Source organism: Mauremys mutica, chromosome 13, assembly GCF_020497125.1.
Source record: "Mauremys mutica isolate MM-2020 ecotype Southern chromosome 13, ASM2049712v1, whole genome shotgun sequence".
Taxonomy (NCBI): domain Eukaryota; kingdom Metazoa; phylum Chordata; order Testudines; family Geoemydidae; genus Mauremys; species Mauremys mutica.
Genome location: NC_059084.1, coordinates 16,525,552 through 16,550,012, shown reverse-complemented (window position 1 = coordinate 16,550,012; position 24,461 = coordinate 16,525,552). Strand labels below are relative to the sequence as shown.

The window sequence follows — 24,461 nt, the reverse complement described above, 5'->3', positions numbered from 1 at the left end:
ACAGAAGCAAGGGCAACAGAGGCCAATGTGGTTAAGTAGGGATATAGTGGGCGGTCCACTGTATAAGTAGAAGGCTTTTAAAAAATATAGACAAACTGGTAAGGAGGATTGAGAGATCCATAAAAATAAACTGATGTAAGCTACAAGGATAAGCAGAGGAGCAGAAGGAAACTGACTAAAATTACAGTGAATATTTCAGCTAACAGTAAAGGATTCTGCAAGTATAATCACAACAGTCAGGAGAAACTGATCCATTAAAGGAACCAGTAGGAATTAGGGGCAAGAGATAAAGAAAAAATAGAAGACTTTGTTAGACAGGTTTATTGTACAGGAATGGAGAGTAGTCTAAGGCTCTGACCCTGCAAACATTTATGGACAGGCTTAACTTTATGCATGTGAATAGTCCCTTTGAACACAACCGGACTAAACTGAGCTCAGTGAAACTACTCATGCATATAAAGTTAAATACTTGAGTAGTTCTTTGTAGGACTGGGGCCCAATGCTGCAACTGTATTACAGTATTGTGGGGAGGAGTGTTATGTGCATGGAAGAATGGAAATGGATAGTATTTATAATATATATCTCTATAGCACCCATCTTTATTGGGCCTGGGTGCTTGGGGGATAGGGGTGGGGTGGAACGGTCCTTCTTGAGGCAAACCGTGTTAAGGAGAGAAATGCGTATTACCTTAAGTCTTAAAGAAAATGGCATCAACAATTATTGAGACAAACTGCTGTTTTGAGAAGTTCTCTGATACCAGCTCCGATATTTGGAGGCTCTCAGGGGACAGGATATTAGCAAATCTAACAATATTATTCCTATTTTATTTAGGCACTAATATGCTCAGCATTGTACAAGACATTCCTTGCCCTGAGGAGGTTACAGCATAAAAGCCAATCAAAGATTCAACAAGATGTATGGAGAAACCCAGAGGAGATGTTAATTTAATATGCTTATTTTTAGTTCATTCATGCAGTCTCTCTCTCTCCTTTTTAGTATTATTAAAGAGCCCACTTCTGCCCTGATATACCTACCTCTTCCTTTAATGGTGTTGGGACCAGAGCAAAACTGGGCCCAACATGTTTATCAGATATCCTGCAGAAAGTTATTCTGGATTTGTTAGGTTACGTGTTGTAGAGAAAGTATTAGAATAGAAACAATGAGGAGAGATTTAGTTAGGGAGCCCACCTTGAAAAACTTAATCCGATTAGGACTTGTTCCTTATCATCTAACTGAGAGATGGGGCAGAGCTGACAAAGGCAAAGCATGCAGAGGCGAGGAGGAAGGTTAAGGCTTTGTTGAAGTCCAGCACTGGCTTATACAAAGGCTCGTGGTGCAGAAAGTACAATAGTTTGTTGAATTATTTTAAAAATTGCTTAAGCAGGAACTGCAACCAGCTTATATGTGTGACATATTTAATTGGAAAGAATCTTCTACTGGGGAGCAACAAATCCAGAGACAGGAAAGAGTAAATAGCACAGGTGAGAATTCTACTGACTCAGGAGGAGACTTGGGGTTGAGAGGAGAGAACTAGAAAGAGGTTGTCTAAGTATTTCAGTCTAGCCCAACTGTAAACTGGGGAGGGGTGTGGGGAAGAGGGATGAGACAGGAAATGCTGGTTTGCACCAGCTGAAGGACACTTTGGTGATAACTACTGGAATAGATTACTAGGTCCCCTTTCCATGGGAAAGGTTTGAGTGCCCCGGAGAAGGCACTATGCTAGCAAAAGCAGAAATAATCTCATTTTAAGAGGCAATGTGAAGGAGGGTTAAGATAGCAGAAGAATTACTTGGAGGTTGCCTACTTCTATTAGAAGGACTTACATGTATGCAATAGCTGGATGAGGTGAGGCAGATTCAGATAATTCAGTCTTAAAGTCATGATAACTGGGCACAACTGTTTGATTCTGATAATAATGGGTCAGACCCCCAAATCCTTACTCTGTCCTTTCCATGGCCAGCTGCCCAGTGACTTCAGTCAGACCTTGGCCTGTGTCAGGATCAGGCCCAATAAATACAATAGGTGGATGAGCGCTCAAGGAAGGTTATCAAAGCAAAGAGTCCATGGTGTACAAACCCAAGAGCAGCGAGTGGGAGTGAGTGGAGACGTATCCACAAGCAAGGAGGCAAAGGTTTCACTAGGCCTAGTGGTCTTTTTCTGCCTAATCGAATCATTAATCATACCTCTTTTCCTTGCTACAGTTAAAATACAGATTCTAGTCATTGGTCTTCAAATATTCCAGCAGTTCCCAGACAAATTACAGCACCTCGTCAATTATAAGCGTGAAACATCAGAGGGGTAGCTTAACATGGGAAGGGCAATAATGCATTTGCAGTTCACTCTAGATTAGTCCAAAGCCAGCAGTGCTGAATGCACTTACTCTGAGAATTTTCTCAGAGATAAACCTAGAGTGTATTTCACTTATAAATCACAAAAGACACTTATTTGGCAAGAGTGACCCCCTGCTCATATACAATAAATCGTGAACTTCAACAGTCCTAATGGATTTTGAGTCAGTGCCACAGACAGCTAAGCCCATGGCCTGTGTTTCAGGATTCCATAGCTGTGCCAAAATATGCCTATAAATTATTAACATCTTCAGCAGTGTCATCTGTGCCGTTTGAAATAAAAAGAGACATTCTGTGTCTCCGTCTGTCATTAAAAAAGCAATAACCAATTCATCAAAGCAACACACCTTTCCTTTTCCCTGCCAGAATAAATCATTATCCCACACACACTCTTCAAACTATCTTCCCAGAACTTTAAAGACACTTTTGTTCATACTGGCAATGCTGCAATAGAAACAAACCCATTTTTCAAAATCAGAAAACAAAAAACAAAACATAATCCACATGCTACAGGGACAAAGATCCAATTTGCATGTAGAAATGTAAATCAAGCAGATAACACTGAGAAAAACAGCTCTCCTTTCATTTTGGTATGCAGCAGTATTGCAGGAGCACTGGTCCCAGAAATGTCAAGTTTTCAATCCTTTAATGTTCAGTCTCTTGTACTTTCCAGTTCTTAATACTGCATTTCCACCTCTTTTAACCTTTATTTTTATCTCCACAGTTACAGAATAATCATGTTTGTTTGCAGATGCTTCATCACTAATGAAAATGTGCAGCTGCCAGGACATTCTTTAATGCAGAGCAGCTAATTAGCTGTCAACTATGACACTAATTTCTCAGAACTATGATGTTCTTTTAAAATTATATTAAAATAGAACTGCTGGATCCAAGTGTAACAACTTCAAACCAAGCAGCACGTCAATCATTTATTAACAGCCAAGGAATTTCAACAGCATTGTATAGAGGGGAAAATTAAAATCTGCTAGAAGCAGGTAAGAAACAGATTTAAAACACTGTCCTCAGTAAAACTGAGGACTAAAAGTGCCTGGTACTCCCTTGGGGCATTTGCATTTTACCCTGAAAAGTTAAGATAAGCCTTGAAAGGCAGCATGTATTAGTACAGCCATCCTTGCTTACCACTAGCTTGTTAGAAATGATTCTGAATAACCCTATACTGAGTGATACACACTATTAGATTTTTACTAGTTTGATTCAAGCTAGTAAAACTCATAGGAAAGTGTACATAGATCATTACAGTTTTGGACCAAGATTGGACATCTACTGTGACAGTGCATCAAAACAAAACATAGGGTTTATGTACTGCTTGTCCTAACTGCTTCTCAGAGAACTTGCCAAACCTACAGTAAAGCAGCCCATGCTTTAGATAAACTAATGAGGTTACACTTCTCACTGTAATTGTGCAGCTGGTCCAACGGACCTCTGGGGACTGGATGGCTTCTGATGTTTAGTTTTCTTTCCTCAACTCTTTCATCAACCCACAGATGATGATAATTAATAGAAAATCTTGCCCTGTTTTGCATGAGCAGGGTAGAATTGTGTGGGAGGCCCTCCCTCTCTCCCAGACCCCCCCCAAACCCCAACACCTTACCCAGAAAAGCAGAAGAACCAGAGATTCCATGAAGTCCACTAGGGACTTGGCTACTGTTAATGAATGTTACATGGAAGATGCTCAAACCCTGGTGTGACGGGCACCAGTACAAATCTGTAAAAGCACAAACATCTAAGCTGTGTCCCCTCGGTTTGCTTATGATAGTTGGCCGTCAGGAACCCGTTTCACCCCCCCACGGGCAATACTTATGGATGACAAACAGTGAGCAGGGATTTGAGAAGTTACCTTGGCAGCTACTGAAGAGTTGGGTTTCTCTAGAAGATCCCAGAGTTTTTTCCTCTTGTCGGCGCAGCAGGTGTTATCAAATTCCTCCCCTTCCCTTTCCCTCAGCGTCTCGGCTTCTCTCTTCAGCTCCTCGTTCATCTGCTCTTTCTTCTGGTGGTACCTGGCCTGGCAGCAGGACTCCAGGTAGATCTCGTCGATCCCCCAGTAGTCCAGTTCTTGGCTGAAGGACAAGGCGCACATCTCCTCCATCATGTGCAACTTGCCGGTGCGGTAGAAGTTCAAGATGGACGTGAATGCCCCCGGGTGCCGGTCAAAGAAATACTCGTTCTCCTCCAGGTTATAGTCGTCACATATCTCCATGAGGGACTCGTGCGTGTTGCAGTCCCTCAGTTTGCCCAGCCTGGTCCGGGGCAGCCTGTCCAGGGTTCGCCAGAGCACTTCATGCGCCAGCCCCCCCACGTTGAGTTTGACCCTCCGGGAGCAGGCCTTGCTCCGAGCGATCTCCATGGGGTCGGGCGGCAAAGAGGTAGAGGACCGAGATCCATGCTTGTTCATGCCCGCGGGCATCGCTGCCTCGGGAAGGCTCCGCGGGGCCGGGCGCTCACGCTTCCGAGGCGGCGGGCTTCACCTGTTCTCCTTCCCCTCCATGCCGAAGAGCTGCAAGAGAGAAGCCAAAGCCGCACGGGTCATTCCCGCCCGCCCGCCGGCTCCGGGCGTCGATCGGAGCGGCCAAGGGCTCCAGGGGCCGCGGCTGTGGGCGAGCGCGGGCCGCTGTTCGGCCTCGTGGTGCTGAAAGCGGCCCGCTCGGGGGAAAGCCGCCGTGCACCCGGGGGAGGCGGCCCCAGGCGCAGGGGGCACCAGGCGCTGGGGCCCGCCCCGGGGCGAGACTCGCGGGGTAACACGCGCCTTTCCCAGGGCTCCAGCCGGCCTGGCACGGGGGGCTCCAGGCGAAGGGAACGCGGCTCTGCCTTAGTTTGTGCAGGGCTGCGAGGAAGGAGAGAAACAGATCGGGGCAACCCCCCAGCTCCCATGGGCTTTAGCCGGACTTGCGGAAGCCAGGACCGTTATTCTAGGCTCTGGGAGAGTTCTGGCCACACAGACACTAACCCTTGGCGCAGACACACACACGCACCGTTCCCCCGCACCGTGCACCCAGCACGCACTGCTGGGGTGCCATGCCCCGGGACAGCCACGCCGGAAGCGAGGGATATTTACTCAGCTCTAAAGTCATGACAGGAGCGGTGTTTATTTCTTTGCTTTCCGATTGCTTCTCCCCCTCCCCCCAGATCCTCCAGTTCTCTTTTGTTAAACCCAGGTTAAGAAACCGTGAATTAAATATATATATATATATATCCACAACCTTGTGTGGCGCTCAGTCCAAATCCCCCTGGACTATTCGCAGAAACCTGCAAGCCTCCAGCCCGGTCCTGTACTCCTCATCTGTTACCTGGCTATAAATTTAACCCAAAGGCGTCAGGGATAAAGGCTGCCGCTAAGGATTTACGTGATGACACGTAATTACGCATCCTGCCTGAAATGCACAGTCCTCGGCATGAAGAAAGTCTGGGGACGGGAGCAGCTACCGTAGATCGGAGCTTGCCTTGTAGAGCGGGTGCTGAGAGCTCCTCTGAACGAGGGGAGCGGCTCTGGAGGAGACAGGGCTTCTTGCCATAAGGGGGGGCGCTCTCCTCCCACGCCCCCCAAGATGTAGGGAGTAGATTATGCACGTAGGGTCAAGGGGAACATTGTTCCCAGCTACGGGCTGCCTGCGTGGCTCGTCCTCTTGCTCAGCTGCAGATGCTTTTTATAACTCTCTGCTTGTGAATCTCCCGGAGGAGATTGGATGGGGGAAGGGGGTGGGGGAGAGATGGGTTGATTGCCAGTCACTTTGAATAACGCATTTCACATTTGGGAGACTCTCCCCCATTCCCTCCCTTCCATCCAACATAAATCAACGGAGGGTCAGTGAATAATAATAAACCCAGCACACGCTTATTACGAAAGCGGCTGCCTCGCAACGTCCCCTGGCACTGTTGCTTACACAGACAGCATTAAAATAAACCCAGTACAGATGGGAAGCAGTTCACACCGTCCTCCATGCCCAGCCTTCCAGCCCTATAAGGATTTCAAGGGTTCACGGGCGCGCTCTTTCGCCTCTCATAGCCAGTGCAGGGATCCTGGCAAATCAATCAAAGACCGACCGTGTCTTTAAACAGCAGCCGAGTCTACTCCTTGACAATGACCCTGGCTAGAGCCATAAACTCCGGCAAACGCTCCTGAACCTGCTTCCCCCTTTTCCCAGGCGAGCTGGGCTACCTACCTTCTTCGCCAAGGATCAAAGCCGGGCCGTCGGCGGACAACAGGGAACCCAACGCGTGGCTACATCCTGCATCAGCCAGAAAGCGATCAGCAAGCTGAGGCCGTTTGCACTGGCTCCCTGGAAGCCTTAGGCAGCGAGATCACAGTAATAGTCCAGTATGTCCAAGAACCCCAGTGCTGGGAGGGCTGGGGAAGGGAAGCAAGGCAAATGGGTCCACAGACGCCGGAAAGCTGCAGATTATTCCCAGGATCCTTTCGCAAGCAGCTTCCCAAGGCCTGCACTTGGATGAGGCTCTCTCCCTCCGCCCCCGTCTACATTCCAAGATGGAGCCACATTTTCTCGTTTTAAAGATGCAAAGGAAAGCGCCTCTTTCCTTGTGCTGTCTCTTAATGGAGATCAACAAGTCTGGTCTGAACCTCCAGCTTTTCCCTGCAATTCTGGCCCAGCGTTGTTTAGAGTGAATGGGAAGGTGGCGGTTGATGAGGAGGGCAGCGCCACCATGAGCTGGGATGCAGCATTGCAGGGGAAGTTAACACTTGCCTGGCCTGGCTGCACCAGGCTGGGGATGATTTACAAGGAAGGAGGAGCCTGGAGGAACTTTTATTACCGGAGTTTAGGAAGAGTGTGGGTAAGAGAGATTCCTGAGCATTTCTCCTTAAGAGAAGCTGCATCTCGGATCTTTTATTCACATACACACCCAATCTCACACACACACACAATCCCTCTGTTCCCAGACAAAATGATACCACAAAAAGCCAACAAGGATTTGTGTCAGAATAGTAACTGTAAGGAGCTGAAAGCAAAGCTATATTGTTGCCCTGGCTTGTTGAGCTGTTACATATGCACCCTGTGGGGTTTTCTCCTTGTCTGTCATCTAGCCCTTTGCAACAGCGTAACGTGTTACTCTGACTTCAGCAGGAGTTTGGTCTGAGTGAAGACTGACTGATTTCCTCCATGGGCTCTATATCCCAGCCTTTATTCTACTAGATCTTAATTGTTGCATGCGTAAATTGATACTGAGACATGGAAGGGAGGGAGGAAGCCGATCTCAGATGTTGGTCTGGTTTATGAACGCCACTAAATAAAGCAAGGAGGAAAATTTCTTGGCCGGGGGTAATACTGAAGAAACAACTCTGGAGCATGTGGCACTACCGAGCAGCCCCACAACCTATTCTCTGTATCTTCCCCTTCACCTGTTATTTGCTTCCTTCCTCACTCCTTGTCTGTATAATGTCAATTTAGACTGTGAATTACTCAGTCTGTAAAGTACTTGCATTGGGTGCTACATACATGAATAATAATTAAGAGATTAATCCTCCTGCTAATAGTGTTCTCCACTTATTACTATGCTTCTCTCACCATGCATTCTCTCACCCTGGTACTATCATCTAATTAATACCTACATGTTAACCTATTATCCTTATGACTGTGTCCTTCAAATCGTCTTCACATGTAAATGCCACTGAAAATCAAGATAGTGCCATACACACAGGGCTTGTAGGGTCAGGACTTTATCTCTAAAGGAATAATACTTAACTCTTACACAGCACTTTTCATTAGTACCGCTTAAAGCATGTTACAACGGAAGTAAGCATCATTATCTACATTCTACAGATGGGGAAACTGAGGAATAGAGAAGTGAAGTGACTTGTCCAAGATCACCCTGCAGCCACTGGCAGAGCTGGGGATAAACCCCTCCTGAGTCCCAGTCCAGTGCTCTATTCACTAGGCCACACTGCCTCAAAGAAGGCTATTACTGTCATTAAAGCACATGATCTTCAGTCAGAAGATTTGGGTTCTGTTCTTGCTTCTACCACAGGCTGTATGTGAGACCTGGGGCAAGTCATATCAACTTTAGGGCTCAGTTTACCCACCTGTAAAATAGGGATAACAACAACAAGCTGTCATGCCTGGGATGGTCAGGCTAAATTATTAAAGTTTGTAAAGTGCTTAAGCAATTTTTAAAATAATTCAACTATGAGAACAAGTTATTTGCTTGTGGTACCATCTATGATATCTGAGGCACATAATCTTACATTATAATGAAGTCAGGCCTCTGTTTGCATAAGATGAAGCATCTCTGAAGGATCGTGAGCATTAAATAGTACAAATTCAAATCAAACGGAGATATCCTTTTTCTAACTAAACAGGCCCCACTCTCTCAAATGGTAGCCCAATGCTAAAGTAGCATGGTCATCTGTTCCAAATGCCTACCAGTTTCCCTGTGAGAATCATTTTCAACTTTGACCCAATGAAAGTAGGATGGAAAAAAGCCTGCCCTTGGGAGACATAAAACACGATGGCTGGACAGCATCAGATACTTGTTTTTCCACAGGCATCCTATCCTGAAATGCACCAAATTTGGCTTAGAACAGATCATGGAGGTGCATAACACATTTGGTGACCTCTATGCTGTCCAAGCAACAGTATGAGAACTAACCTCTGCCTGTTTAAGGAGGGAGTAGGAAAATGACAAATATATAAGACAACAAATCAGATTCAATGCAGATAAATCTTTAGGCGAGAGGCAACCCTTACTTTTATCACCAGATCATTTATAACCTTCTACACCACTCTGATGACACTGTTAATATCATTCACATGTTACTGTAGAAACTATGGAGTACTAGCTGAACAGATCATTGCAAGAAGGGGAAAAAGGATCCACAACAAAATAGCCTGGGACCAAGTTGGCAACACCACTGTTGATTGTTCACATTAGACTCCTTCCTGCCCCTTAGTGCTCAAATGAACAGTCTCACACTGGAGTCAAAGTGGCTTCTCATATAAAAGCTGTAAGATCAGGCCCTAAATAAGGAAGAAGGATTGCCAAACTGATTACACCTAAAAGAGTCTATTCAGACAGAATTTCTATTTCTGTAGATTTGCATCCTCCCAGAAACTGCTCACTGGGTCAGCTCAGGCAGTTTGCCAGCAAGGGGCAGCATAGGGATGAAATAATGTAATACACGCCACATCTTCTGGCAAAGTTCTCTAACCAGAGAGCACATAGTCTATCTGGATAACCTCTCTGTTGATATTTTTTATAACCAAAACATCTCAAATCTTAATTTGTGGTTTATTCTTTCAAGGCCCCTGGAGCCAGCCACACACTTGAATCATTGGAAAATCCTGTTCATTGCCAGGCATTTTGAGTTATTAACCAGGAGATTCCTTAAACCTCAAATACTTCAGAGAACATGTCCAGTGTATGGTTCAAATGCCATTAACTGGGTTTACCATTAACTGAAATTACCTATCTACATACCCAGATTTTACCTGGTAAATGCCAAGGAGGGTAAACCAGCTTCTTCAGCATTTATCCATGGCTTCAGCACCTTAGTGGGATATTCTGAGGCTACCTGTGGAAATATCCTGCTGCTGGTCAGCCCCGCAAATGTCATTGACTCCCATAGGGGTTCCACAGCTGGCAATGTGAAAGGGCTGCCCAGCTTAAAATCATTTCCAGCATCTCCCAGCCCATTCCTGTGGGGTTGAGGAAAAGGTTGATTTACAAGGCTTTGCTGGACTTAACATAAATACAGCTGTGAGGAAACAAAGGGCTCCTTAATATAAGGCAGCTTCAAGGTCTCTCATGACAATGAATGATAGTTCTCAGACCGTGGTCTGCAGAACATCTCTGGGCAGACCATGAGGTACTGTCTGCTCACATGCTACTAACATTCAAATATATTAAAAGACGTCACACACCAAACACTTCTTTGGCATTGCTGTAGTTGTCCCAGAGATGTCATCCACTTGTGAATGGAGAGGAAGTCACCCACAGGGCACTGTCCCTCTGTTAAAATGTGTTTCTCATTATGTAAATATTGGAACCCTTGCCTTCTTAGTCATTCCTTTTGTTTCAAGGCCTTTTCAGTCAGGCCAATGAAATATCAAGGTATAACAGGGATTTCCAAACTTCTTGTTTGGAAGCTCAGTGCACCTGCTCTTAAATGGAGAAAGTTAAAAAAAAATCAGGTTTCTCCCCAGGAGTCCCCAATGTATGTTCAAAATGAAAGACGAGATACAGACTTTGAGAGTCAAACAATGGCTTGTGCTAGTCACAGCCCAACTACTCCAAGATACTAAAATACCAGGGGAAAGTGCTGGTGGCAAAGGGCCCACACCTCTAGAATTCTTCCCCTGCTGAGACACAATTAAAAACAAGCCTGTACACTACTGGGCCCACCTCCAGCAAAAACATCAATGCCAACTTGATCCTCCTTTGCTCCCCACCCAGTTGACCTTTCCATCCTTACAGTTGCCTTCAACGAAAGTCTAACTACATGGGTATGGGTTTCAGTTGCAGCTGCAGCCTTGTACTGCCACCCAGTCTGGAAGACAACTGATCCCAAGCCCTCAGATTTGCCTTTGAGGCTCCTCGGGGAAGTAATGAAGAACATGGGAGAGCTGAGCTGCTGTGCTTGGCATTTTCATTAAAGGCAAAGAGCAAGGGAGGGCCTCTGCTCTGGGAAGGAAACAAAGGGCAAGGGATGGGAGAAGGATTGAGTCATGGGGCAATTTTACTTGTCCCTGGAAGAGGATTTTGTAAGTGGCGTAGCAAGGCTAGTTGGATGTGAGAGGAGTGCAAAGCGAGTACAAGCTGCTTTGGGGAATGGAATCAAGAGTCGTGCATCTGTGAGAGAGAACACTAGTCCTATAAGGACTGGACATACCATTCAAGGTGCAGAGCGACAGAAAAATCCCTGAAAAGATTCAGAATCCAGTGAGTCTGGATACGGATTTGAAGTTTTAGGCTTATCTGAACTTTTCAGAAACTTTGTGAATTCCCCCCCCCCCTCCGCCCCCCAAGCTACCAGCATTGTCACTGGCTGTAAGGGTCCTGTCAGGCTTTAGTTTTACACTAACTCTCAGTCCCAGGCAATATAGTAAAATATGCTTCCAAAGAGCCCATAGCAGGCAAGATGGGAAGGCTGATAGGGTAAGAAGCCAGCCAGCCTAGTGTCTGCATTCACTCTATAAAGCTCTTTATCAGACTTATTGGTTCTTAATCAGGGTCAGGCTCCTTTGGTCTGAGGCTAGGCCATAAAGAAATTCCATTCTGATTTGGTTCTTAAAGAAGCTCTATTTTAAGTCACCAGAAAGCACATTAAAAGCCATCCCACTGGACTCCAGCCTTAAACATTTCTGTGGAGGAGTCCTCCCTTGCATACATAAAATAGTATTTCAGCCCTTACTGACAATGGGTTCACATACACTGCTGCCTCACTTCCTCAGAGTGATTCAGTAAGACCGACTGTTCTCAGGGTTGTTAATGAAGATGGATCTGGAGAACTAATAGCTCCTAAGTGTTGCAGAAACACTGGCGTATTCCCTAAGGTGGTTGTACACGTAAATCTACATTGCCTACAGCCACATTTGTCTTGGTCACATCCTGAACATACTGAATTTGAGACAGCACATAAACACACGAAGGGAAGGGGAAAAAGCCCTTAAATGTTTCTTCTGTGTGAGTTTAAAACCCTCCACAATGGACCAAATGCATCCCTGGTGTAGCTGCAATGATTTCAATGAAATTACCCAGGATATTTATTTAGCCCTGTTTGTAAACATTATAGTCCTGATCCTTCTCCCTATCCATCCTCAAGGGTGCACAAGGCTGGAATTGCAGCAGCAACTGCATGGTTTCCTCATGACAGGCTCCACAAAGACTCCACATCCGACATCCCTCACATGCTGTGGAGCGGGTTGCCAGGCAGGATGCCCTGGTGACCCACAGGGAGAGGTAGTGGGGTAGCATAGGGCACATGATGGGCATGTGGCCAGTGGGGCTACATTCCGCACTGGCCAAAACCAGAGAGCGTATCTGTCCCATTGCTTGACTCCACAGCTGACAGGAAAATTTGATTCTCCCTACCTCTACTGTTAGCTCAGGCTTTGCTCTGGGGAAGAACTTTCATCCTATGAGATTTGCCATCTAACACTTATCTTGAAGCTCTGAATTCTCCAAAGGAATTTTATTTTTATATTATGTAGTGACTGCAGATGGCTATGCCAGGGTTTTTTAGGCCTATAGGGTTAAATTCTACTATTAGTCACACTGGTGTAAGTCAGGAGTAAAGCTATTGGAATAAAAGAAGTTACTCCATATTTACATCAGTGTAAATGAGTGCAGTTACTGCCATGCAGTATTCACTATATTACTGATCAATGCTTTGATCAGTATCTTCCCTTCAGCTGAGGCCTGCAAGTACTGATCTATCATTTTATACTGTTTGGGGTGTCTGTATCTCTTGGAGCTAGAACCCTCTGTGACCATTCTCTGTGCCACTCTGGTTCTGTGATTGTATAAACAGTCATGAGCCAGGCTGGGAATCTCTCTCCTCTCTTGAGGTACATCTAACTAAACCAGGCTGTTGTTACCTAACCGTGGATCTGCAGTGCCTCTCTTCCCTTCCTGACACAAAGCCAGTACCTGGTTTTTCAAAGGAAGACAAAAATCCATCACGCCTACTCCCAGCAAAGCACCTGCCAAATACGCATAATTGTGTCCTTGGGAAAAACCGTATTTCCTGGCCAATTTATGCCCTGTAATATGAAACTGATTCCCTCTTATTTTAGCAAGCAAATTTACAAGTATTAAACTTCACCTCAAATGCCATTGAGGAACCACAACTCCCATTAGCATCAAGACATTCAGTTGCTCCTCATCATCCATCACAATCAGGCCCATTAAAGCTTTCCATTGTCCAGTCCTCTTTATAACCCAGCTGATGCATTTCACTCTACAGCTTTCTTTCAATCCCACCAGAACCCTTTCTTCTCTATAGCTTTTCAGTAAGGTCCCGCTAGCACAAGGAGTTCCGTGCAAGCTGTTGGGCACAAATTTGGATCTCAGTCCTGCACAACTAGGGTAGGTGTTATGAGAAGGAGGAACTGATTCCTTTCTCCCAAGGACCAGCTGTGTAATCTCCATAACTGCCTGGTCTCTACTGGCTTGGGGAACAGATGTTCTGAGAGTGCATCCAAATGCATGGCTTATTCTGCATGGCAGCAGCTAATCAGCAGGGCTGGGCCAGGCTTTTGGTCTTTGCCTTAGGCATGGGGGGCAGGGGGAAGCCAGCTAGGCTTAGTGGGAAAATGAGAGCTTTCGCACCCCCATTAGTTGTGGCACTTGCTGACTCATGCAGCAGGCAAAGGAAACTGAACCTCTGTCAGGATCACATGGCCCCATTTAGTCAAGGGAAAGATTATATTAATTATGAGGCATGACTCTGATCCCAAAAGGCCACTAACCTTCATTTTTAAAGTGCACATGAAGATGGTCATGGTCAGCACTAACCGCACACTAATCTGATGCTACCCAGTGGTATGGAGTGGGGGGTGCCACTAGAGGGGAAAGCACATACCTCAGAACAATCCCAGCTGGTGAGGAGGGGACACTGCACCAGCCTACTTGCAGGCTTCAACTGCCGCTGCCGCATTGGGAAGGGACGGACATGCTTAAAGCAGCAGGCTCCTCCCAAAGCTGTCCCAGGTGGTGGGGAAGGGTGCAGAAGTAGAAGCCCCTGAAAATGAGGCATCTTGGGTGGATGTTTATGTAGTCTACCCCTAGCACCAGCCTTGTATGGGATATATTAGGTTAACATTAATGTTAACAATTTGGGTACAATGTAAATATATTTGCTAATCTCAAATCTTAATAAGGTGCATTCCATAACGGGTCAAACTCAGAAAAAGAAGGCCCAATGGGTAGAGCACTGGACTCAGGAGACCTGGGTTCTATTCTCAGCTCTGTTACTGGACTCCTGGGTGACCTTGGGCCAGTCACTGCCCTCCCTGTGCCTCACTTTCCCCATCTGTAAAATAGGGATAATGATATTGACCTCCTTTGTAAAGTGCTTTGAGATTTATCTCAAATGAAAAATGCTAAGTGGGGGCAAGGTATTTAGTATTAAGGTGATTATGATTTGGTATTATAGTTAATCTTAATGGTGAGATTATTCAGAGGGATCACAGTTAGACCATAGCTGAACATTTCTGAAAATCAGAGCTGTAATGTAAAAATCACAGCAGTTATGCTCCTAAGTGACTGAGAGGCTTTTGAAAATGCTACCTTTTATTTACCTTTAATGTGATGAGGACATGGCTAGCTACCTAAAGAGAGATTTCTTTCCCTGCAAAGTGGAATTATTCTATTTTCAAATGCATCAATAAAATCATTATATTTAAAATGTATAGCATGTAAATTAAAAATACTGAGCCCATTAACCTGTGATCTGTCAGTCTCAGGCATTTTGAATGCACCCATCATTGTAGAATCTATTCTAGCCCCTACATGGAAAAACATAATACTAACATTCTTGTAGGATTTTCCATTGGACTAGTTTGTAGAACTTCACTGTCGGGATCCTGTTTCTTTCCTGCTTTGCTTGAATAACTGACACTTCTTTCTGGGGCTGCACAACCTTTTTTCCTCCCCTTAAAAAAATAAATAAGAAATTGAGCTCTGATGCTTCCCACAACGTTACCTTCAGAATGACTGGAATATGCCCATGATTAGGTTAATAGCAGCTGTTTGTAAGAAACATCTCCAGCTGATAGTGGAAATTCACACCTAAAGTTATGGGTAGCTGCTGATTTTAGGCAGACCTAACAACCTTCAGTTGAGTGCAATAGGATATAAATAGAGATGTAGTTAGAACAAGATAAATATTATTGACCCTATTACAATTGTAGTAAGCACTGAGCATTATGTGTAATTGTATCTGATTCATAGGCTGTGAGTGATCTCTCTATCTGGGTGGGAGAAAGCCCTAGCAGCATTTGGAAAGCCACCCCCGTTTCTAGCCCTATAACAGGTGGTGTAAAAACCACTTCTGGTTAGTGATTAGGGTATTGCTGAGTAAGAGCAAATCATTGCAACCGAGCAGTGGGGAATAAACTCTCCAGTATCAGATGACAGAGATTATGGCTCACTTGAAAGTTCTAGGACAAGCTTTTCCAAAAAAGATCCTAGGCAGCAAAGCCCACCAAAGGCATAGCTAGTAGTCAGGTTGGTAAAGAGCTGATTTACCCGCACATACTCCATATTATGTTGCAACATATCTGTTGATTTAAAGGATCTTTAAAGGTTGTGCTGTAAAACAGATACTCAGAGTTTCTTTGTGACAGCAGGAAATCAAACTTAAATTCGCCTCCCACAGAAGTTCAAGGGTAAGATCCTGTCCTAAAAAAGAAACTCTATTAGTGGTTAACAGTATAGGATCTATGACACATAGAAGCATGGTTCTGGTTCCATCCAGCACAGGGCAGGCATGCATAGGCACACCAGCCAGTTCATTACAATAGACAGAATACAGTATAATAGAGAACCCTCAGGTCCCACTGACATCAAGCAGAATTGAGGGTCCACAGGGTCTGTGCAAGGAAGTTTCGTGCCCTAGGCGAAAATTCCACCTTGCGCCACCCAGCTAACCCCTCCTGGCAGCTAACCATGTCCACCCGTCCCTCCCACCAGAGGAACCCGCCTGCCGTGGAAGCTAACCCAGCCCAGCCCCCTCCCCCCAACCCGGGGAGCCCCCCCCAACCCAGGGAGCCCCCCAGCAACTAACCCTGCCAGGAGAGGCTCCCCCACTCTGCCATGGCTAACCCCGCCCAGGGAGCTCCCCTCTGTGGCAGCTAACCCCGCCCAGGAAGCCCGCCCCAGCTCACCTCGGCTCCACCTCCTCCGCTGAGCACGCGGGCACTGCTCTAAGACTCCTCACTTCCCAGGCTTGCAGTGCCAATTGGAGGAGAATTAGAGTGGGGAAATCAGCGCCGCAAGCCTGGGAGGGGAGGAGACTTAGAGCTGGGCTGTGTGCTCTGCAGGAGGTGGCAGAGTGGAGGTGAGCTGGGGCAAGGAGCAGTTCCCCTGTGCGCCCACACCCCGTTACTGAGGGCGGCCCTCCCTGCACCCCCCTGCCCAGCTCACCTCCTCGCCTGAGCAGGCTTTTAGGCACCCTCAACCACTAGGCGTGCTAGGCAGCCGCCTAGTTCGCCTAATGGTTGCACCAGCCCTGCACATCCAGAGCTTTGCTATTCAGTTGCTGATTTCAATGGGAGTTAGGTGCTTAAATACCTTGGAGGAGGTGGGCCTCAGATTCTACCAAGATTAGGTCTGAGGTGCCAGGTCTACTGCCATTCCCCTGTCTTTATTCCCCTTGAAACAAATACATAGTTGTACTTATGCATCACTATACATAACTCCAAATAGAGGGAGGAAAATTAGAGGTTTCAATGTAAAGGTATCAGAGGGTAGCCATGTTAGTCTGGAACTGTAAAAAGCAACAAAGAGTCTTGTGGCACCTTATAGACTAACAGATGTATTGGAGCATGAGCTTTCGTGGGTGAATACACACTTCGTCAGACACACACTACGCAATATAACAGTAGTATACAGATTAAATGAGGGGAAAATCCTACGATCGCTCTCAGCCACCAGGGAGCCAGTTCAGGCTAAAATTAAAGTTGTGCTATTAGGACTGATACAATCATAACAGCTCAAAAATAAAAGGACAAGAACAGAGTGACCAACATCTGTGTATTGAAGTTCACACGTTGAAGAAAAGCTGCATTAACCAGCGCAGCTCCAATAATATTTGTCAGTTTTCATGGCACCAGTCACTGCTATGCAAGAGTTTCATTAGCTAGATTCCGCAGGGAGCTGAGGTTTAAAAAATGAATCCCCTCTGTTTTGCATTGTAATTCTTTATTATCCCGAAGTCCAGCAGCCCTATGTGTCCTCTGCTAGACCCAGATAGGCACTGACCAGCTCCCTACCTGATTCTTAATCTTGTCAGACAGGCAGAGATAAAAGAGGACTCATTTGTCGCAGTTCCAGCTTTGTACATAGCATTAGCAGGAGTGAGTTTGGGCAGACTGGGGTGCAGTCAGCACACTCTCCTTACCCCTGCACAGACCAGTCATATGCCCCTGCCTTGATAGACCTTATCTCCCAGCTGGGACCCTTCTTTTCCTCCCACACTCCCCACTTCTTGACTTCCATTTGCTCCTCCCCAGATCTGAGGCTTCCCAGCCCCACTGCCTCCCATCTTTTAAATCGAGGTGAGGAGAGAACACATCCTAAAAGACAAATTTAAACATTTTATTAAAGCTAATGTTAAAATTATGTAATACACAGGCTGAGAAAAGAATGTCTGTACATCTGGGAATAGTGCTTAGATTATCCACAGATACAAAGTTTGTTTTTAAAAAGTCATAAGATACATATAGTGCATGATCAGCAATAACTAGCCCAGCTGGTAAACTGACCAGATAAACCCTAGAGCAGGAGGCAATCCTGGAAAACTGCATTACACCAACCAACCAGACCTAGATGTTCCTTTCAGGCTATTGATGGAAATACTATGCACTTTCCCCAGAGGATTTCCAAGGGCTTGGCAAACACTACTTCATTTTCAAAGCATCCTTGGGAGGGAGATACTGTTATGTCCCTTTTACAGATGGGGAAACCGAGGCAAAGAAAGGTGAAATGACCTACCCACGATTGCACAGGAAATAAGTAACCAAGCTTGTTACAGAATCAAGAGACAAAATGGGTAGGCTCTGCCCATGCAATGAGCTCTATATGGATGAACCACGGCAGCCATGCAGAGTTAAGTTAACATGAAAGAGGCTCTCACACCTGCACAGAGGGTGTAGAATGCCAACATGTTGCTCATGGTGCAATCAGGACCTTAACCCTTAATGTTATTCTCTAACGTCATAGCTTCTTCCAGCTAACTGGAAACTGCATTTTTCAGGTGTCAACAGTATAAGTGAAGGAAGCCTTTAGGGGATCGGTTACTAATGCACATACTTTAGTAAGAATAAATCTGATATTATTTTCATGCATTTTCAAGTTTTACTTAGGTATAAGAGTCTTTTGCAGTTAAATAGTAGGATTTGGCAAATTAGGACAGCCTAGTGTACAAATTCTGCCTTTACCTACCCCTCCATGTTACCCCCATAGAGTGGCAATTGAGGGCAGAACTTTACCCTCCAATTTTAATAAATGTCACTATTAATTTTCCCGTCCTGTAATGTAACTACAATAATAAAAGTCACAGCTGCTTTGGTGTCTTCCTTTCTCTCTCACACATACATACACCTATTACCATTGTAGTCTGCTGTTTCCTTTGCTAACCAGAAAATATAGTATGTTACCTTCAAATTTAAATCAATTGTTGTAACAATCCCTAAAAGATGCAATTACCAACAAGCTTCTCTTTTTCCAGTTTCCATCTAAAAGCTGAAATGGACCAACACCATCAGATTGTTTCCTGGACACCGCCAGCCAGCCATCGGATAGTAATGACTTCCAGTCACTAACCAGGGCTGGATTTGAATTTGTGATTTGGCGGTCAAGTCCTCCCCATTGTAGCCTATTAAAAAAGCCCTGTGGTCATCCAATGCAAGGATAATTTATATCACTCTTTAACCTTATTTTTGGTGACAGTTATCCCTGTTCTGTCCCACTATACCCAGGGCCGGCTCCAGCTTTTTTGCCACCTCAAGTGGCGGGGGGGGAAAAAAGAAAAACCCGATTGCGCTGCTGCCAAAGAGTGAAGGACCTGCCGCCAAATTGCCGCCAAAGACTGAAGCAGACCAAAGTGCCACGGCCGCCGACCTGGACATACCGCCCCAGCAACGGCTAGACTGCTGCCCCTTTCTATTGGCCGCCCCAGGCACCTGCTTCCTTCACTTGTGCCTGGAGCTGGCCCTGTCTATGCCTCAGTTTCCCCTCCACATGCTCTTCATTCTTTCACCTGCCTCTCTTGGAACCAGTCACCACTATCCTTTAATCAGACAGGGGGGTCACTGTTGAGCAGTATAAAGAAATTCAATTCTCCCAGAACTGAGTGCACTGTTTTCTGGGTAGAATTCGCATTGTTTTCCATTTCTAATGTGTGTATTTTGTTAATCACATTTTAATTAATTGGAACAAGAAGATCATTTTTAAAACAACTCATCTAACACTATTCCCTCCCCTCCCCCAAGGTGCCCCCTTCATTGTGTGATGTAAAAGACTAAAATAAACTCTCGCTGAAGGTTGACTGGGATTACTTTGCATGGGACACCACCATTCCCCATGAATTCGAATGATCCCTTTTAAATGGGCCCATTTTTGTAGCATGCACAAGGTAGCTGATTATGGTGTTCCCATTCCTGGCTCGAACAATATATATCATTAAACAATTCAAGCTGTCATTAAACAATTTTTAAAAAATGAGGCCAGGGTTAAATAATATCAATTAAGCGTCTGATTCTGAGCTCCTTACTCAAGCTATCGAGTGCCTACTCACACAACTAGTTCCATTAATTACTATTGGGACAGGGCTGCCCAGAGGATTCAGGGGGCCTGGGGTCTTTGGCAGCGGTGGCCCCCTGCTTCGGCAGTAATTCGGTGGTGGGGGTCCTTCCGCTCTGGGACCGGCCGCCCAAGTGCCCCGAAGACTCGCTGTGGGGGCCCCCCGCTGCTCAAGACCCGGAACGGAAGGACCCCCCCCGCTGCTGAATTACTGCCGAAGACCCGGAGTGGAAGAAGCTCTGGGTGCCTGGGCCCCGCAAGAGTTTTCCAGGGTCCACGGAGCTAGTGAAGAACCCCACTCCAGGGGCCCCGAAAAAAACTCTCGTGGGACCCCCTGCGGGGCCTGGGGCAAATTGCCCCACACTTGCCCCCCCTCCACCCAGGCGGCCCTGTATTGGGAATAACTGCTTATCAGTGTAAGAGGTGTGCAAACTGGCTCACAATAAAGTGAAATGGGTTAAAAGGCAAAAGGAAAAACACCAAGAAAAGCAACATGATGGGCCAGATTCTGAAAGCCTTACTTGTGTAGTGTATCACTGCACTTCATTGATGTCAACAGGACCGCTTGAGGAGTAAGGTGCTATCTATCAGGAGTACGGGTATCAGGCTTTAGGCCAGGGCTAACAGCACCAGGCCAAACAACACAAATCAAGTCAGTGGTGACTAGCTATAGACTTTAGTAACAAAAAGTGAGGCCTGAAAAACAGGTCACGTTTTATTAATTGGGACTAACAAAACGTATGCCAGTCACCACACAGCTAAGGCGGGTTCTGTGTAGCTTGAAAGCTTGTCTCCCTCACCAACAGAAGTTGGTCTAGTAAAAGATATTACCTCACCTACCTCGGATCTCTATTATCCTGGGACCAATACGGCTACAACAACACTGCAAACAGGCATCACACAGATCACTCTTGTGTTGTGTTCTAGCTTTCCCCCATGCTTCATCTTCTTAAGGCTGCAAACTCTTCTGGGCAGAGATGATCTCTTCCTATTACTTGTACAGCGTACCACAAAGGGGCTCCCATCCTACCTGAGGCACTGCAGCAAGCAAAATAAAAACAGTAATGCATGTTTCTTAAGAAAAGCCATAGGGAGAAATTGTTATGGATTATTTTTTAAAAATTGGCATCTTTCTGCTTTTGTCTTTCACTGTGCATTAAATATTGACAATTGAGCAGATTGATGCAAAGGAAGAGTCTAATGTAGGCGGCTCTAAATTGAAATATTACAGTAGAATGGGTGGATTGTCTCTAACAAACTCAGAAACTCCTAATAGTGCATTTTGTATGCCTAATTAGGAGGCAATTTGGACAATCTATAATTATCCTCTAAATGAAGTACTGTAGACTTTTGCTCATATTTTAGTGACTATCTCTAATGGAATCTGCACTATAGCAGGCCGTTTCAATACATACTTTGGCCACAAACCACATGAGCCATCTGGCTCTTGATATTTGGGTGACTTTTTATGATAGCACAAAAGCTTGACTTCTTAGTTTTCTCCTAGTAAAGGATCACTGCAACTGAAGCCCTTAACGTAATCTTTCATGGCACAGAAAGAAACTTAGCATCATTAGTCTTTCCTGGGGGTCCCTGGAGCTGCTACCAACCCATCCTAGTAGCATATTACTTCTCCTTCCATACCAGCTCAGCTATATGGATTAGTTTATTTGTAGGGGCAGGAAGAACCCAGGCTCCATCTCTTCCCCCCCCCCCCCCCATCTATGTAGGGATGAAGAGAGTAGTGGCTTTGTTAAGTCCGTTCTCCTCCATTTAGCCCCCTCCCCCACCCTGCCCTGCCCTCATACACACATGCCCATGCACACTGGGGAAGCTTCCCAGAAGAGTAAGAGGTCTCCTTACATTCCACTACGTCCCAGCACAGCCACAAAGTGCAGGTCACAATATGGCCCTTAATAACTAGCAATGAGCAAACCTCATACATTTCAGTCTGAGGTTTGATTCTAATTTGATACACACCAGCTTGCCCATTCTGCAAATTACAGCCTGTGGCAAATTGCCAGCACTATTATGATGGGTCTCACGCTTTCTCTTCTTTGGGGGGGGTTCAGGGCACCATTTCTTGCCCCTGAATTAGAATATTAATTGCCCCACTAGTGTCTTTGAGGAGGGGAGTGGAGAGAGAGGGACCTGGGCCCACCCTCTACTCCAGGTCCCAGCCCAGGGGCCCTGAGGATAGTGGTGAACCACTTGAACTGGCAGTTCCTTCCCCTGGGCTACTTCTCTCCCCTGCCCTTCAGCTTGTGGGGGCAGGGGGCTTCCTGCCCTCCCTCTGCACAAGCCAGGTGCCCCTTACCTAGGGTCTTGGACTTCTTAGCCCACCACAGCACTCCTCCAAACTTTCCTCTGCTTTCTCTTCAAACTGTTCTCTGCTCCAATACCAATCCTCTCTACTCCAACTCCCACCCTGTCTGATTGAAGCAGGGGGGTTTTATCATGTGACTGACTGCAGGTACTCTAATTGGCTTCAGGTGCTCTAATTGGCTTCAGGTGCTCTAGTTAATCTATAGCAAACTTTCTTCCCCTTACAGGGAACAAGGCTCCCTTGTAACACTCTCCTGCTGCCCTCTGGCCATGCTGTATCACAAGCCATTTAGATCATTATCATCTATCTAATCTAATCTATCTATCTATAAACAAAGGTGGCTCCTGAGTGTCAGAATCAATGGCTAATGTTCATCGTAGGATCACATCAGCTAAGAGGAATTCTGCATGTCTCAGCCCCATGCTAAATACACGTAAAGTCTATCTTGATCAGTTCACACAAAAACCAAAACACTGGCTGAGATGCAGGGTAAGGCCTGTTCAACATAATTTGTTCCTAGAAAGAGTTAGAAAAGCCTAACAGCTGTAATCCTTTTTAGAACCTGGGCTGCAACAGAAGTATCCTTTCAATGTAATATTTTAAGCTTCGTAATACAGTTATCATTTATTTATAATCTACCTGATTAACTGACTTGTGTGCTTTTTTGCCAGAAATGTGCATTGTACAATGCTAATTATTTCTGGAGTATCACATACAGATGCAGGTTTATTCCTAATGACAGTTCCTTGCCATATCACACCTACAACATTATGAAAAATTACTGGGTTATCTTTTCATCCAAGAAAAGCCTTCAGAAATCCAGAGGCTTGTGTCACTGTGCAATCTCGGTTTACCTTTTCTCATCTCTTGATTATTTTAGAATGTGAACTTTTACCTGGAGGGCAAGAAGCAAACAGAATCTTAACTTTCTAGCTAAAGTGGCAAAAAAAAACTATCCTGAAGCCACTTGCTTGACCCTGTGAGATGCTGAGCACTGCAGTTCCGTTACTTCACTGCATTGTTCCAGAGTTATGGGCACTGAATACCTTGCAGAAATCACTCAATGCCTTTCAATACTGAGAATTTAATTTGCAAGATTCTAAACAATAGTTTTCCTTGAAAAAAAAATGCCTTGTTTTCTTCCAATGCTCATGATTCATTTCCTTTTCACAATCTGAGCTTTTTCAACAGGATCATTCCATTAACTTAAAATAGCACTGCTCATACTAACAAAAGTTAAACACCTTTCTCCTTTTGCTACAGCGTCAGGCTCATCTCCGTTTTTGCAACGGTCAGATACATTTATATACAAGTTAATTGTATCATTTGTTTTTAGAAGGATTACGGTAAGATGCTATGTACCATAGTTAATGTCCTGTAGGGAACATTCCTGAATTGACAGGGCACGGCCTAGATCAGCTAATAGTACTTTTCCATTTCCAACCCCTCATCCTGTAGGCAGTGCTGTGCTATACCATGGATACAGCATGTAGAGCGATTAGGCCAAGCCAAAAGGCTGGTTTCAAGCATCCTTGACTAAAGGAAGGCCTTACGGTTAAGGCAGTGGACTGGGACTCGAGATCTATATAGCTCCTGACGCTGACACAGATTCCCTGTGGTCACCTAAGCTTTCTGTGCCTCAGCTCCCCATCTGTAAAATGGGGATAATGACACTTCTTTACTCAGTAGGGGGCAGTATGAGGCTAAACCCATTAACACCCATGCTTAGATATTATGGTGATGAGGGCCATATAAGGTCCTAGAGTTGCAGTCTGATCTGGATTAGAAATTTGTGTCAGCTCAGCAGTTTACGTGACTCTCACCCTCTTGGTTCACTGTCCATTATGGAATGGAATAATTTTCTCTTCGGTCCCCTTGTTCTCACCCTGTTTTAAGTCATTGATGTATTTTACTTTATTACATTAAACTATTTGGCAGGAGTGAGGGCAATGCTGTTTCTGACAGCCGACTCCTTATCTGCCCTGAGACAAAGCAACCATTAGTATGGAATGCTGTGAGTGAGACAGAGAGGCGGGGGGAGGGGGCTGCTGCTGTCTGAACTTACAAGACAGCACGCTGACATGCTCTCAGCGCCCCCGAAACCCACTCTCTCTCCGCTCACATACACACAACACACTCCCTGTCACACTCCACCCCACCCCACCATTTGAAAAGCACGTTGCAGTCACTTGCATGCTGGGATAGCTGCCCATAATGCACCGCTCCCAGTGCCACTGCAAGTGCCGCAAATGTGGCCACGTCAGTGTGCTTGAAGCTGTCAGTGTGGACAGACT

General features: G+C 45.5%; 1 protein-coding gene across 5 annotated transcripts in view; it reads right to left on the bottom strand.

Moving 5' to 3' along the window:
• KCNB1 (potassium voltage-gated channel subfamily B member 1) overlaps window positions 1-22,219 on the bottom strand; it is a 203,976-nt gene extending 181,757 nt beyond the window's left edge. The window contains exons 1-3 of one of the 5 annotated variants that reach the window (XM_044984648.1): window positions 22,159-22,218; window positions 20,682-20,879; window positions 4,207-4,863 (exon numbers count right to left, since the gene is read on the bottom strand). In XM_044984648.1, the coding sequence (XP_044840583.1) occupies window positions 4,207-4,773 (567 nt within the window). In that variant the 5' untranslated portion in view covers window positions 4,774-4,863; window positions 20,682-20,879; window positions 22,159-22,218. Of the gene's footprint in view, window positions 1-4,206; window positions 4,864-5,566; window positions 5,677-6,526; window positions 6,949-13,899; window positions 13,953-20,681; window positions 20,880-22,158 lie in introns of those variants that run through there. The other 4 variants (XM_044984652.1, XM_044984653.1, XM_044984649.1 and 1 more) reach the window with 4 other exon arrangements.
• Between the last annotated feature and the right edge of the window lie 2,242 nt (window positions 22,220-24,461).